Source organism: Podarcis bocagei (assembly GCF_964188305.1).
Source record: "Podarcis bocagei genome assembly, chromosome: 8".
In the NCBI taxonomy this organism is placed as follows: Eukaryota; Metazoa; Chordata; class Lepidosauria; order Squamata; family Lacertidae; genus Podarcis; species Podarcis bocagei.
This window is the reverse complement of record NC_138133.1, coordinates 23,232,350-23,246,321: the sequence shown is the minus strand read 5'-3', so window position 1 is coordinate 23,246,321 and position 13,972 is coordinate 23,232,350. Positions and strand designations below refer to the sequence as shown.

Sequence of the window (13,972 nt, the reverse complement as noted above, 5' to 3'; positions counted from 1 at the left end):
GCAATTGCCTAACCTCTTCCTAAAAGTGAACTCATTTAAAGGTTTTCAGGCACTTTCCCACTGAATTTGAACCAGAGGATGATTGCAATGATATATGCAATGCTGTAAATTTCAATCAAGTTGGGAGGAAAAATCTCTAGGTTTGTGTCCTCCCACATTACCTTCAAATTGGTCTTGGGTTATTCACCATTTGTTCAAAGCTTTTATGAAGCGTTCACATGAAGTCTGTTCACGAAGCATGGAAAACAAGCAAACTGTCCTTTTGATTCCTGCATGAAAATAGTCTTATTGACCAAGTAAAAATGTGGAATTCAGACTATTAGTCTGAAATGCTTTCTTCAAAAATCATTATAATCAGCTAAGAAAACTTGGGGTGTGTGTGTTTTTTTTGTTCAATGTCCCTGGTATATGAGGCTAAAACCCATGTTTGGTAATGTTTGTGCTTAGGGGAATTTATTAGCCATAAGCATCATGCTTAAGATGCTACGGTTTTGCAATGTTCACTTATCCTCTGCATCAATAAAAGGATGTCTTTAGATCCCTCACCCCCTTCAGTATTCTAGTAGACCTTTATGATTAACTCTGTTCATTTTAAATTTCCCTCTCAGATATTGACGGACTCCCAGTCAGATGCTTTGCTACGGACTCCTTGCCTCCTTTCGCCTGGTGGTAGAATACAAGCTAGTCACTGTGGGAGGCCAGGAACTGCTCCAGGCATTAGATTTGAGACCGGACTGCCGAACAACGTGATATCTCACTGCTTTCGCCAGTCGGACCGCGATGGAGACTCTCTCCCAGGACATTCTGCTGGAATGTCAGATTTGTTTCAATTACTACAGCCCCCGGCGGAGGCCCAAGTTGCTGGACTGCAAGCATACCTGCTGCTCTGTTTGCCTTCAGCAGATGAGGACCAGCCAAAAAGACTTGCGGTGCCCCTGGTGCCGAGGCATCACTAAACTGCCGCCGGGCTTTTCCGTCTCCCAGCTGCCCGACGACCCAGAGGTCATTGCCGTGATTGCGATACCCCACACTTCAGAGCACACTCCCGTCTTCATCAAACTTCCCAGCAATGGCTGCTACATGTTGCCCTTGCCCATCTCCAAGGAGAGGTCCCTCTTGCCAGGAGACATTGGCTGCCGCCTGCTGCCAGGCAGCCAGCAGAAGTCTCTCACTGTGGTGACAATCCCAGCCGAGCAGCAGCCCTTGCAGTCCGGCCTCCCTCAGGAAGGAGGCGACGAAGATCAAGACAGGAGGGGCATTGCGAAAAGCTCCACCTGGTCGGGGGTTTGCACCGTCATCCTGGTAGCCTGCGTCCTGGTTTTCCTCCTTGGGATTGTCCTACACAACATGTCGTGCATTTCCAAGCGTTTCACTGTGATCTCCTGCGGCTGAAAGGAAGCGGCAAATACCCACGCGGGCCAATTTTGGGGGTTTGGGAGGGTGGTTATGGTGGTGGCAGGATGCCGTGAGATGAAGCGCCTCGTTCCACCGTACTGAGTCATTGACACCAGGCTGGTTGCTGGTCCAGAGTCTACTTTAAAAGGAAAAACAAAGGACAGAGGCACCTGTTCATAGAGTATGGGAAACGTCCAATGCTTATCCGCTGGTAACAGTACCAAGGAAGACTGCATGCATCACCATAATCACTTAACAAATGAGCTGTAATTTATAATGATTTCATCATGTTACGAGATTAAAGATGTCTATTTAGCTGGTTCTACTATACTGATATAGGACATAATCTCTCCCTTTGTCTCTCTTTAACAGAGTAGTCAACTTACAAATCAAAATGCTGTACGTTCAAGTAGAATTAAACACTGGCATTCGGAAAGGCAAGCTACCCAGTGCTTTTCCAGACGTAGCGAAAACCGTAACTCTTCTCTCTTTAAGCGGCAACGGAGAAACTTGTGAAAAGTAAAAAAAAAAAGTCATTTAGTCAACAAGGCTTCTTTTTGTATCTTTTAAATTGCACATTAATTGCAGCGGTTTTAAAAAATCTGTACCATAGTTATAGAAAGAGAACATTTTTCTAAAGCGTTGGAAGTATTTTGGATGTAATCTATATCTGTGTGTTTATGCGCATTCTGTTTTTCTTCTGTAGTTTTAAGTGATTTCCTCCTCCTCTCGTTTAAATTGAAATGGGACACAAAAAGAAAGAAGCAATAAAGGGAACCAGGAAGGATATACAGCTGTCCAGCCAAACTGTTTGTCTGTATGCTGCCTTCTGCAAAACGCTACTTTAAAAATGTAAATCTTGGGCATGTGGTTTCATGCGCACACAGTAAATATATTTGTCAAGAACCTCTGCTGCGGAAACTAGTGGAGATGGCCTAATCTGAGATAAAGGCTGATCTTTGTACGTGAGTGGCATACTGAATGGTTTTTGAAGACTTCTCTTCAGGTTTCCTACCCTTTGAATACGAGCTGGAGGTACATCGCCAAAGGAGCCGTAATCTAGGTTTTATTCATCATTGCAAGTGTGAGATACAAATGAAGGCTATATGGCCGTGATACAGAATGCACAAATGCACCAGCAGTGTGGCCCGCCTTGCCCTCAAAGGTGTTCACAGGGCGGAAACGTTACAATTGCAGAAAGGAAGTGGGGGGAGAATAGGGGAAGATGGGTGAAGTGGCTGGGGACCCAGGTCAAGAAAAACGTCAGAAAAAGTGACTATCTCCTAAAGGCAATTGTGGCGAGAGAAGTTGTCCCCCCCTTTTAAAACTCAGTCGATGTGGACTGCCAAGATGAGTTGATCCAGGAACTCCTTTCTGCGATTCACCAATAACTTTGCCAGCCATTGGCAAAAGTGTAGTGTTTCTGTAAGAGGGGGTTGGGGGGGATATGGTTTTGGAAACTCGGTGGCATTTGAGCTGCTCAATCATGTTGAGAAAAGGCATGAAACTTGCTTCTGTGTTAGACTGTTCAGGCAGCCAGGAGTACTCCGGGGTTTGTTGATCTTGCTATCCTGAAGGCGTAATCCCTGTGTATACAGAAAAGGAGTCCCAGGGTACTTTAGCTGATTTTTATCAGGGCACGTCTGCTTGCTGGGGATTACGAAGCCTGCCCAAGAAAAAGATCCGATTGCTGTTTTTGCGGCTGCTTCTCTTGAGGCAAAACAGAGGAGAGTCTGGATTCTGTGAAGTGGGAACCATAAATTAACTCCTGGGAACCCATGGTTCTGAAAGTGACACACAGGCCTTCCCTATACAGGCATGAGCTGATGCACATTGGAAGAGCTCTTCCTTCTTCCTAAAATCCCAATTTTTGTATACAAGGAAGTGGACTTTTGACACATTCTCCATTTCCCCCCAAAATAAGAACAGTGCTAGCAGTTGCAGACTGGGCCACGTGTAATATGTTAATAGAAGCCATTGAATTGACCCCCCTTTTTGCCCCCCCCCGATGTTTGTTCCTTTGTGATCCATTTTTAAAATATACTTCATGGGTCCTGCTTTCACCTTCCTTTGTGTCATTCCATGTACCTTGGATTCCGAATGACTTGGTACTCGGACGTTTTGACTCTCAAACGCCGCAAACCCTGAAGTGACTGTTCCAGTTTGCAAACATTCTTTGGAACCCAAATGTCCAACGGGGCTTCCGATTGGCTGCAGGAGCTTCCTGCAGCCAATCAGAAGCCACGCTTTGGTTTCTGAACGTTTTGGAAGTTGAGTGGACTTCGGAATGGATTCCGTCCGACTTCCAAGGTATGACTGTATAAGCTTTTCCCATGGAGTAATCTTACTTGTGTTACTCTGGAGGAGGCTCAAACAGATTGATTTTCCCCAACTTCAAATCAGCCTAGGCAATTGGAAGAATTACATGGTACCGTTCTCATTAGGCTCAAGCCACTTAGGATTGCAAGTGAGGGATCAGGTCTTTTGGGCGATCACACATCTCATTCAGTAAACTGCTTGCCTGTAACCAGCCTCAGTTGCCATAATAATAATAATAATAATAATAATAATAATAATAATAATAATAATAATTTATTATTTATACCCCACCCATCTGGCTGGGTTTCCCCAGCCACTCTGGGTGACTTCCAACAGAATATTAAAATACAATAGTCTATTAAACATTAAAAGCATCCCTAAAGAGGGCTGCCTTCAGATGTCTTCTAAAAGTCGAATAGTTGTTTATTTCCTTGACATCCGATGGGAGGGCATTTCACAGGGCGGGTGCCACTACTGAGAAGGCCCTCGGCACTGGACCTCAGTGTCTGGGCAGAACGATGGGGGTGGAGACCTTTTGCTCTCCCAACACAGTCCTGTTATCTGTGGAGCTCCGAAGCCTGCTTGCTAAGCCGTCACCATCAATAGTGTGTGTGTGTGTGTTTCACCACCTCTCCCAACACTTCCTTGGCTATTCTCCCTTTCTATTCACCCCACTAACCATGTAAGCAATACAGCTCTCATAAGCCCCAGCCAGCGCAGCCAAGCCCCAGACCAGTTTAGCTATATGAAGCTGATTTCACAATGTAATGTAAACAGTATGTAATTTAGCTATTTTGTGTAGCTGGGCTCTTAAGGGAGGCTGACTCCCAAAAAGTTTGAGAACCGAGGGTTCTCGTATACCCAAAGGGGTCCTAGGATAATTAAAGTTCCACAGCTCTTATCTCAGTGGTAAGAACTATCTGCAGCTCATCAACATAGTGCCTGTATGGCATAAACTGGCAGGACTAGGTGGTGAGGGGTGCAGCCAGGACTGGTTGCAAGCAGGAGGCGGGGAAGTACTCACAGAGTGATGGGGGATGGCAAGGAGATGGAGGTCAGTGCACAGAAACCAGAGCCAGAGGGGGCCCTGTTTCCAAGAACAGGGCAGGCTCTTGAGGCATAGGGAGCAGGGGGAAGCTAAGGCAGACAAAGGCCCACAGCCCAGCTCCCTAGCTGGCCACAGGTGGGGCTCGCTAACTCTGGAGGGCTGTGATTCCTTAGCTGGAGTAGGTTTGGAACAGGTGAGGGTCACCTGCCTCATCAAGCCCAGGTGCTGCAATCAGCAGGCAGCAAAGTTGAAGCAGAGCTGAGGAGCTGTGTCTGCTCAACTACCCATGTTGAGGGACCTCGGCTTGCAAGCCCCAGGATCTCTGTGGGGACTGTGCTTCACTTTGGCTACATGGATGGACTGGGGACTTGACATACTGACTTGCTGCCAGGTAGGCCCAGAAAGTGATTAAATGGCATATTGTTTCCTTGCTTACTCTGTATAGCATTAGCAAACACAGAAATACCCAGAGAACAGTTTCACTAGGTAAAAGAGTCCTGACTATTGGGTTCTTTAATGGGAACAGTTGCATTAATATGTTCGCTATGTCCGTGGTTCACTATTGGTGGTCTGCATAATGCACCTGGGGGTCTGTGGCACCATCCACATAACAAAAACTACCATATAGATTCCCCCCCCAAAAAAAGTAAGGGGTCCATTGCTTGGCTTTTGAAAAGCAGTACTTAACTCCTCAGTACTTAACTAAATGGGAAACCCTGCTCTATATTGATGTGCAACTGCTCCTTATTTCAGATCATTAAGAAGTCTCTGGGGTTTGCTTGCAATGTATTTAAACTTACATTGGTTCATAATTTATTATATGGGAATCACAGCTCTATACATCCATTCTTGTGTAACCCACTACTATTCACTTTTGCTCCCTTCAAACGGCGGTCTAATTCAGTTTGCAACCGAAACCTGCAGTGGACTTTCCATTACCTATAATCACATTTGCCAGCATAGCTCCACTTATGAATGCCACACCTCATCGCTTTTCTCCACAGGCCGACGTCATTTTCAAGAGCGTGTGGTGTTAAGCAGGTTTCGCGTGTAGGCTTCTTGCCAGAGGGATTGCAATAAGGAGATGTTCTTCTAATTCCTAATGCAGCGCACATGAAATGTTAAGTTCCTTTCATGTTGAAAAAGTCATTTCCATATCCTTAAAAGAAACAACAAAAAACCTGAAAAGCACCATCTCTTAGCTTGCATAATATTTTAAAGCATGGGTACGGAAACTTGGGTCTGATGTCTGGATGCAGCCTGTCTAGGCCTCTCTAGCTGGGCTTCAGGACTGTTGCCAGCCATACACCTTATTCCCGGGCTACACCCCCTGAGCAGCACTGCCTGGCATTCTGGGTGCTTTTTCTGGCTGGAATGTCTCCTTGAACTGTGATAATGTCTCTTGTTCGCTTGAATGGAGTAGAGATAACCTCTTGTGGTGGTAGAACCTCTGACCTGTGTAGGTGGAATACAGTCCACTGCACAGAGGGACCCACCTCTGCAGCTTCCCCACACCCGAGTTTTGAGGGATGGGTCCCGGAGAGGATTTGTGAAGCGAGGCATGCATGTGGCGCTGTGGTCTAAACCACTGAGCCTCTTGGGCTTGCCGATTAGAAGGTCAAGCACCTGTTGCTCTGTCCCAGCTCCTACCAACCTAGCAGTTTGAAAGCACACCAGCGCGAGTAGATAAATAGGTACCAATTCGGCAGGAAGGTAAATGGTGTTTCCATGCACTCTGGCACTTGTCATGGCGTCCCGTTGCGCCAGAAGCGGTTTAGTCCTGCTGGCCACATGACCCGGAAGGCTGTCTGTGGACAAACGCTAGCTCCCTCTGCCTGAAAGTGAGATGAGCGTCACAACCTCATAGTCTCATTTAACTGGACTTAACTGTCCAGGGATACCTTTACTCCTGCTGAAGCTTTTCTCTGCACTTGGGTGGAGGGAGGAAGAAGCTGGTTTGTCATTTTCTGAGGTCGAGAGATTAGTTTGAGCAATGCTTTTGCATACCTCTGTTTCTAGCCTCTTTGACATGTTGTTTCCTGCTTCAAGAATGAGCAAGCCTTGGAGTTGCATGCTCCCATATCTGCTGCGCACACGCCCAGAGGTTGACATATAATGCTGTTGTTTTTTTAATTTAAGAAATGGCTAACTAATTTCAGTTCCTCACTGGATCCAATTTTGGGGAACTGTGACTGTTTATACCAAGAACTGAAACTGTGATTTGATCCTGGCTTGAACTCACAAGTCATAGTTAAATCAGTTTTTTTTTGTACACCACTTATATATATATATTTAATATAGCAATCAATCAATCAATCAATCAAAAGTGTGAATGCAGTTGGTCAGGGGGCTGGGAATTGGCTGCGGGTTCCCTTGTTGAGTGGACCCAGTGACCAGTCTGGATTTCTTACTGTATGTAATGTGAAATTGGCTTGTTGTAACTAAACTGGTTTGGGGCTGGGCTTAGGATTTCACCTAGGAATCTCACCTTGGCTGCTCTGTGGTCCTCTTCCAGTGAGGGTGGGGAGCAAGAATAAAGGAATAAATGCAAAACTTGCTGTCTCCTTCCAAATCCTCGGTTAGAAGTCTGGCATCCAACTGAACCTGAAGAGTCGGAGACAGGTGTCAGGCGGTATCTCCTGCAGCTTCTCTTTTTTGACCTTTTCAGATTTTGTTTGTCAAGGCATTTCTTTGGGAGGTCAGCTGAAGAATCTACAATTTTTACTTTGTGGTGAATGAAGTCTTTTCCAAGCACAATAGGGATGTATAAACTGGAGCACAATAATAGGGATGTATAAACTGGAGGTTCTAAAGAGAAGTATAGACGCCTGCCATAAAACTCTTAAGGCGACACATGGTTGGAGAAGCTTCTCCAATGCTTGCTATGCCGCAGGATTAAGCCCCCCACCCCCCGCTTTGAACAAACGAGTGGTGTTTTTTAAAAAACCCTTAGATCGAAGTATGGTATTTGCAGGTTCTGAGAATTAAGGTGCTCTGAGCTACTATGCATTCTAAGGCTGAGGCTTCATATTGAAATAAATTCCAGGGTTTTATCTGCCAGAAATGAAGTATAAGTTAATATAAGGCTGTGAACACACCATACATTTAAAGCACATTGCTTCCTGCAAATAATGCTAACAACTAGTTTATGTTCACAGAGCTATTGTTCCCAGCACCCTTAACAAACTACAATTCCCAGGATTCTTTGGGGGTACTCACGTATTTACAATGTATTAGTGTGAAGGCAGCTTCAAATGCATCAGAAGAACGGTGGTTCTTTACAAATGTTTATTTCCCTTGAAGCTTATGACCAGTCCCGTTGGTGTAGTGGTTAAGAGCAGTGGACTCATAATCTGGTGAGTCGGGTTTGCGTCTCCACTCCTCCACATGCAGCTGCTGGGTGACCTTGGGCCAGTCATACTTCTTTGAAGTCTCTCAGCCCCACTCACCTCACAGGGTGTTTGTTGTGGGGGAGGGAGGGAAAGGAGAATGTTAGCCGCTTTGAGATTCCTTTGGGTAGTGATAAAGTGGGATATCAAATCCAAACTCTTCTTCTCCCACATATTTGATGCCTCTGTCTCTGCAAAGGCATATGAAAATCTGAGATATAAAACTTGAAAGTTTCCTCCTCCCCTCTTTTCTTTGGTCCATACAATTTAAGAAAATGGCTAACTAAGGATCACGAATGTTTCAAAAATGGTGGTCCCTGGGTGATGCCAGGGATGTGTAGTGGGGTATCTTGGTGTGGGGCAGGAGACGGAACTTCATGGAGAAGTGGGGTCTGGGACTGTTTTCCCAGTCCCAGCAAAGTACGACTGCTTTGCTACCACCTATACTGCCTCTTGTCTGCTAACTTGGAGGGCAAGGAGGTTTGTCTGAAGAAACCTCATGCTTGCATCCTTATCAGTCATATAGCAGTGCGTGAAATGTGCTGGAATGATAATAGAATGTTGCAAACTCCTGCAAGGGGGGGGGGCATTCTGACAGCTGGGCAAAATCTTAAGAGCTGCAGCTTAGGAAATTCAGGAGTTAGAGTATGCCTGAGGGCTCAGCTCACAGAGAGCACCATGTTCGTCTCAGATGCACAGCCATTGCATTTACTCCCCAGTGCCCTTCTGCTGTTGCCCTACCTACCCACTGCTTGTCTCATGAGCTCCTGTTCCAACCAAGATACCAGGGAGAACCAGAAAGAAAACGGAGACTTGTCCCTTGAGCAGTCTCTGGCTTCCTGCCACCCCGACTGACTTGCGCTCCTTGGGGACGCCTTGTTAAAATTTATTAGTGTGATTTGCTAACACTGTCATTCTTCAGAGTTCATCTCCCTCCCCAGGGAGTTGAATACCCGAGGGGGGAGAGACATCTTGTCTCCCAGAAGCGCACATGCGCAGATCATTTTACGTGCTGGTGGGCTCACTCTGAATGGTTACTAACAGGCTGCTGGACAGTTTTCCTTGCTGCACCTCCTCTGTTACCTAAAGAAACGGTCTTGGATTTTCTAAGAAAAGCAGGCATGTTCATGCACAATACAGAAGGTGCAATACAGCCATCAACAGTGTGTAAAAAGTGTGCGTGGCCACATTCACACCATAGAGCACTAGGCTACTGCTTGTCATGGCTTCCCCCAAAGAATCCTGGGAGCTGTAGTTTGTTATGGCTGCTGAGAGTTGTTAGGGCAGGCACAGGCAAACTCCGGCCCTCTAGATGTTTGGGGACTACAATTCCCATTACTCCTGACCACTGGTCCTGTTATCTAGGGATGATGGGAATTGTAGTCCCAAACATCTGGAGGTCCAGAGTTTGCCTATGCCTGTGTTAGGGGACCCTCTTATTCCCCTCAGAGCAACAGCTCCCAGAATTCCCTCTGAAAAGGGATTGAGTGTTGAACCACTTGGAGAATTGTAGCTTTGGGAGAGGCCTCCTTGTCTTCAGAAAGGATACCCCCCCCCCACACACACCTTGAGCTACAAACATTCCCTGGTGAGCACAACAATACAGGAGGATATACATCTTGCTATACATCCTGCTATTTTTAAATGAAGCAAAACAATTTTTTAAAGCATGTTACCTACTCCCAATATCAATAATATTTTTTGCTCCCAGGGATTGCGAAGGCATTTGTACCTTTGTGTGTGTAATTTAAATTTTCACGCAGTTGCATTGTTTCCTTTTTATTTCAATCAATATGTTATTGAGTTTCATGTTTTGATTTTATACATGGTGGTGACAATGCTACTGCAACTGCTCAAGAGTTAGAAAACACCGAGGTTAGAAAGGAAGGGGAGGGAATCTTGCCTGGTATCCATGCACAATGATTTTTAAGGAGAAGAAAAAACAGGAATGGGAAATGAGAATTTTAGTTCTTTCCAGTGGGTTAGCTGGTAACCCTGCCCTTTGCAGAGGTAAACAGCCACCCTAAGCCTGCACACACAACTAAATGCTGATTTTTACCCAAAAAGCATCGCATGTCTTCCTCATTTGGGGCAACGAGTACAAATTTCTGTCTTCTGTATACAAACCATGTATATAGCTGGCAACCACTATACAGTGGTACCTCGGGTTACATACGCTTCAGGTTGCAGACTCCGCTAACCCAGAAATAGCGCTTCAGGTTAAGAACTCTGCTTCAGGATGAGAACAGAGATTGTGCTCCGGCGGTGCAGCAGAAGCAAGAGGCCCCATTAGCTAAAGTGGTGCTTCAGGTTAAGAACTTTGCTTCAGGATGAGAACAGAAATCACATGGCAGTGGTGCAGTGGCAGCGGGAGGCCCCATTAGCTAAAGTGGTGCTTCAGGTTAAGAACAGTTTCAGGTTAAGAACGGACCTTTGGAACGAATTAAGTACTTAACCCGAGGTACCACTGTACAAAGTCTTAACTTCTGAAGCTTGAAAGGGATGGAGATGCCTGGCCTTACCTGGCGTGTGCATCTTTATTTGAAGGATAGTTCCTTCTCCAGGTGTAGGGCTAAGGCCCCAATACTCAACCAAAGGCAAAACTCCCTGAGATTGGCTCCTGAGAGCGGCCTGAAATGAGGCAGCTTCCAACGTGGGGAGGAAGCCTTGACTGAACGCTGTCTGGGATTGATACAGCCAGGATGTCCCTTCACTGGTAAGGATGCTCAGCTTGGGCAGAGTGACCCTATGAGATGCTCATTTAGGCAACAGAACAATGATCCCCGTTGCTTCCCTGGCTTGGACCTACCCTCTTTTCCCATTCGGTTGCTCCAGTTGTATTGATCCATGAATCAGAATGAGGTGGTAGACTCCTAAGGTAGTGGCATGTATTGAACCATATTAAGAGTGAAATTGGCGTAGTGGGGTGTGTGTGTTATACTGTTTATGCTTCCAGAGGAAAGAAAGAAACTCTGCAAGTAGAAATTCACCACTTTAGGGCCTCATTCAGTCTTCTCCCTGCTGTATTAGTTTTTCGATTTTAGGAAGGTGGTATTTTAGTGCAATGGAGAGCATTTAGGATTACGGTGGTACCTAGGGTTACATACACTTCAGGTTACAGACTCCACTAACCCAGAAATATTACCTCGGGTTAAGAACTTTGCTTCAGGATGAGAACAGAAATCGTGCTCTGGAGGTGAGGCAGCAGCAGGAGGCCCATTAGCTAAAGTGGTGCTTCAGGTTAAGAACAGTTTCAGGTTAAGTATGGACCTCCGGAACGAATTAAGCACTTAACCTGAGGTACCACTGTACAGTAGGGGTGCCAACTTGAATAAAATATTGGGGGTACATAATTGAACACAAGACGCAGCATACACACAACATTTGAATGGCAATGCCCATCAATTTTGGGGTGGAGGGGGGTTGGTGGTTCACTCAAATATTTTATTGGGGAGGTGAAGGGACCTCAGCTCCTAGGAGATGGCTCCTATGAATGTGTGGTACATTCCATTACTGCTCCAGGTCTCTGCTGCCTCATTGATTCCCCTGCTATTGTGTTGCCTGTGTGAGGAGCCCATCTCAGAAGCTGAAATTTTGTCTGTCAGGTATGATTGGCAAGCCCTGTTTCCCTCAGCTTCTGTTACTTTATAACGCATGGCGGGCCTAACCCCTGCTGCTGTCCCACACATTCTCGATGTGACCCTTTACCATCCCAGTTAGATTCGGCCCATTAAAAAATGTGAGCTTGCTTTTTGCAAAGGATTGTGCGGGAGATTCAGTGCATGACAAGAATATATATTCCGAAGTCATCATTTCTCTCTTGGCTCCCAGTTTTTTTCCTTTTTAACATGGTGCCTTTTCTGTATTGCAAGGCTTGGCAACAGAACACGTTGTACAGTGCTCATTAGTTAAGCTGTGTAAAATATTCAACATGTCTCTGTTAAAGGGGGCATGTCTACTGTCTTCCTCAAATTAAAGTGAGCCTGGCTGTTGGTTACACAATATTGTCTCTTGGAAGCCAGACAGGAGGATATGTAGCAATCTTATTTTTAGTTACCGGTACTTGAGAAATGCATAGGTGCAGTTCAGTTCCTACGCCATGCGGCAGGCAACTGTAAGAATTCTTCTTGTACAAACAGCCTCTTGTTATATTGTATTTATCAGGCTATGAATCTGTTGCAGGACTGCAGTGGAATTTCAGTATATTAGTGACCTTTGCTTTGATGGCATACAGTCCTTAGGCTTTACAAATGATGAAGTTCACCCGCCTTTCTCCTTCTGTGTTTCTGGCTTTTCTCTATACAAACAAAATGCAGCAACAAAGATTTTGCAAGCTTGTATTGACCCGAGTCAGAGCAAATTGCACCACACCTCTTCCAGGTATTGGATAAGCCGACATTTCATGTGCACTTCTTCACATCTTTATGAAGGATTTATTTCGTGTTTAAGCAACAGAAATGTAAAGCCTAATAAATATTCAATTTCCAATCATACTTGAAAGCATTTGATCAAATGCATGTGCAGTTTTTTTATTTTTAGAATATTTTTTTTAAAAAACTTTGCTCCTGTCTCTTCATCAGGAACGTTTCCTGGGATTACGTTAATTTGCATCTGAAAGAAAAATGTTCTAAGGTGCCAGATATACTTCTCCTCCGCTTTTCTCCACCATAGCTGCTCCAACTCTGATTGAAATTCTGAGGCCACTCTTTTATAATAATAAAAAAAGAACAATGAAGCTTTTTAAAAGGGTATTATAGATAAAACACCAGACATAAGGCGACTAGTATTTACTAGTAAGTTGCTTGAGGCCAGTTTGAATGCAACAAGTGAAGCTACAGGGAACCAGGCAGAGGGTCTTCTCGGTAGTGGCACCCGCCCTGTGGAAAGCCCTCCCATCAGATGCCAGAGAGATAAATGATTTTATGACTTTTCAAAGACACGTGAAGGCAGCTCCTTCAGGTATACAGGGCCGAAGCCATTTAGGGCTTCAAAGTTCAGCGCCAACACTTTGAATTGTGCTTGGAAACCTACTGGGAGCCTTTAGGACTGGTGTTGTATGGTCCTGGCAGCTGCTCCCAGTCACCAGTCTAGCTGCCACATTCTGGATTAGCACTCTGTAGTTTCCAAGTCGCCTTCAAAGGCAGCCCCATGTAGAGCACATTGCAGTAGTCCAAGCAGGAGGCAGGTAGCATCTCAGCCAGCATACTAGATGGAGCTGGTAGACCTTGGATGCAGAATTAACCTGTGCCACTCTGGACAGCTGTGAGTCCAAAATGACCCCCAGGCTACACACCTGGTCCTTTGGCAAAACCAGAGTCCTGAGTTTCAGCTGTGTGCCGGACAGGGAGACCCAAGACAGGTGGTTAATAGGACTGGACATATGTTGGTTAAAAGGAATGTGTGTGCATGTGGTGAAAGAGTTTGGGGTCAGCACTTTGTCACGTGATAAAGAAAGGCGGGAGGAGTCGAGAGGAACCCAGTTGCTGTGTTGATACACTAGCAGCTTCTAACACACAAATGTGGTAGAACATTTTCAGTGCTTGAGCTCACGAAAGGTCTGTTTCAGTTAACCTTCTGTCTGGATTATTTGTGTTTTTACTGGGTTAGATGGGGCCGTTTGTTATTTCCACTTAGCAAGACGTCAGCAGCTGCGGAATATTTATAATGTAATGTTGGTGGCGTACAAGATAATTGCATTACTGTTTAGGAAAGCAGTCGTCCACGCAGGACAAACACAGCAAGTCTGTCCAAATTTTCTCTCTAAGCACTGCTTCAGTTGTGATACAGTCTGGATTTGTTACTGCTGAGGCATCTGCCATTT

General features: G+C 45.4%; 1 protein-coding gene and 1 long non-coding RNA gene across 7 annotated transcripts in view; both read left to right on the top strand.

Moving 5' to 3' along the window:
- The window catches only part of RNF152 (ring finger protein 152), a 49,569-nt gene extending 47,385 nt beyond the window's left edge, over positions 1 to 2,184 (top strand). For all 6 annotated transcript variants that reach the window (XM_081206667.1, XM_081206670.1, XM_081206665.1 and 3 more), the window contains one exon: positions 609 to 2,184. In XM_081206667.1, coding sequence (XP_081062793.1) covers positions 781 to 1,392 — 612 coding nt within the window. In that variant the 5' untranslated portion in view covers positions 609 to 780 and the 3' untranslated portion in view covers positions 1,393 to 2,184. The remainder of the gene's footprint in view (positions 1 to 608) is intronic.
- LOC308594084 overlaps positions 1 to 13,972 on the top strand; it is a 375,081-nt gene that overhangs the window by 96,430 nt on the left and 264,679 nt on the right. The window lies entirely within an intron of this gene.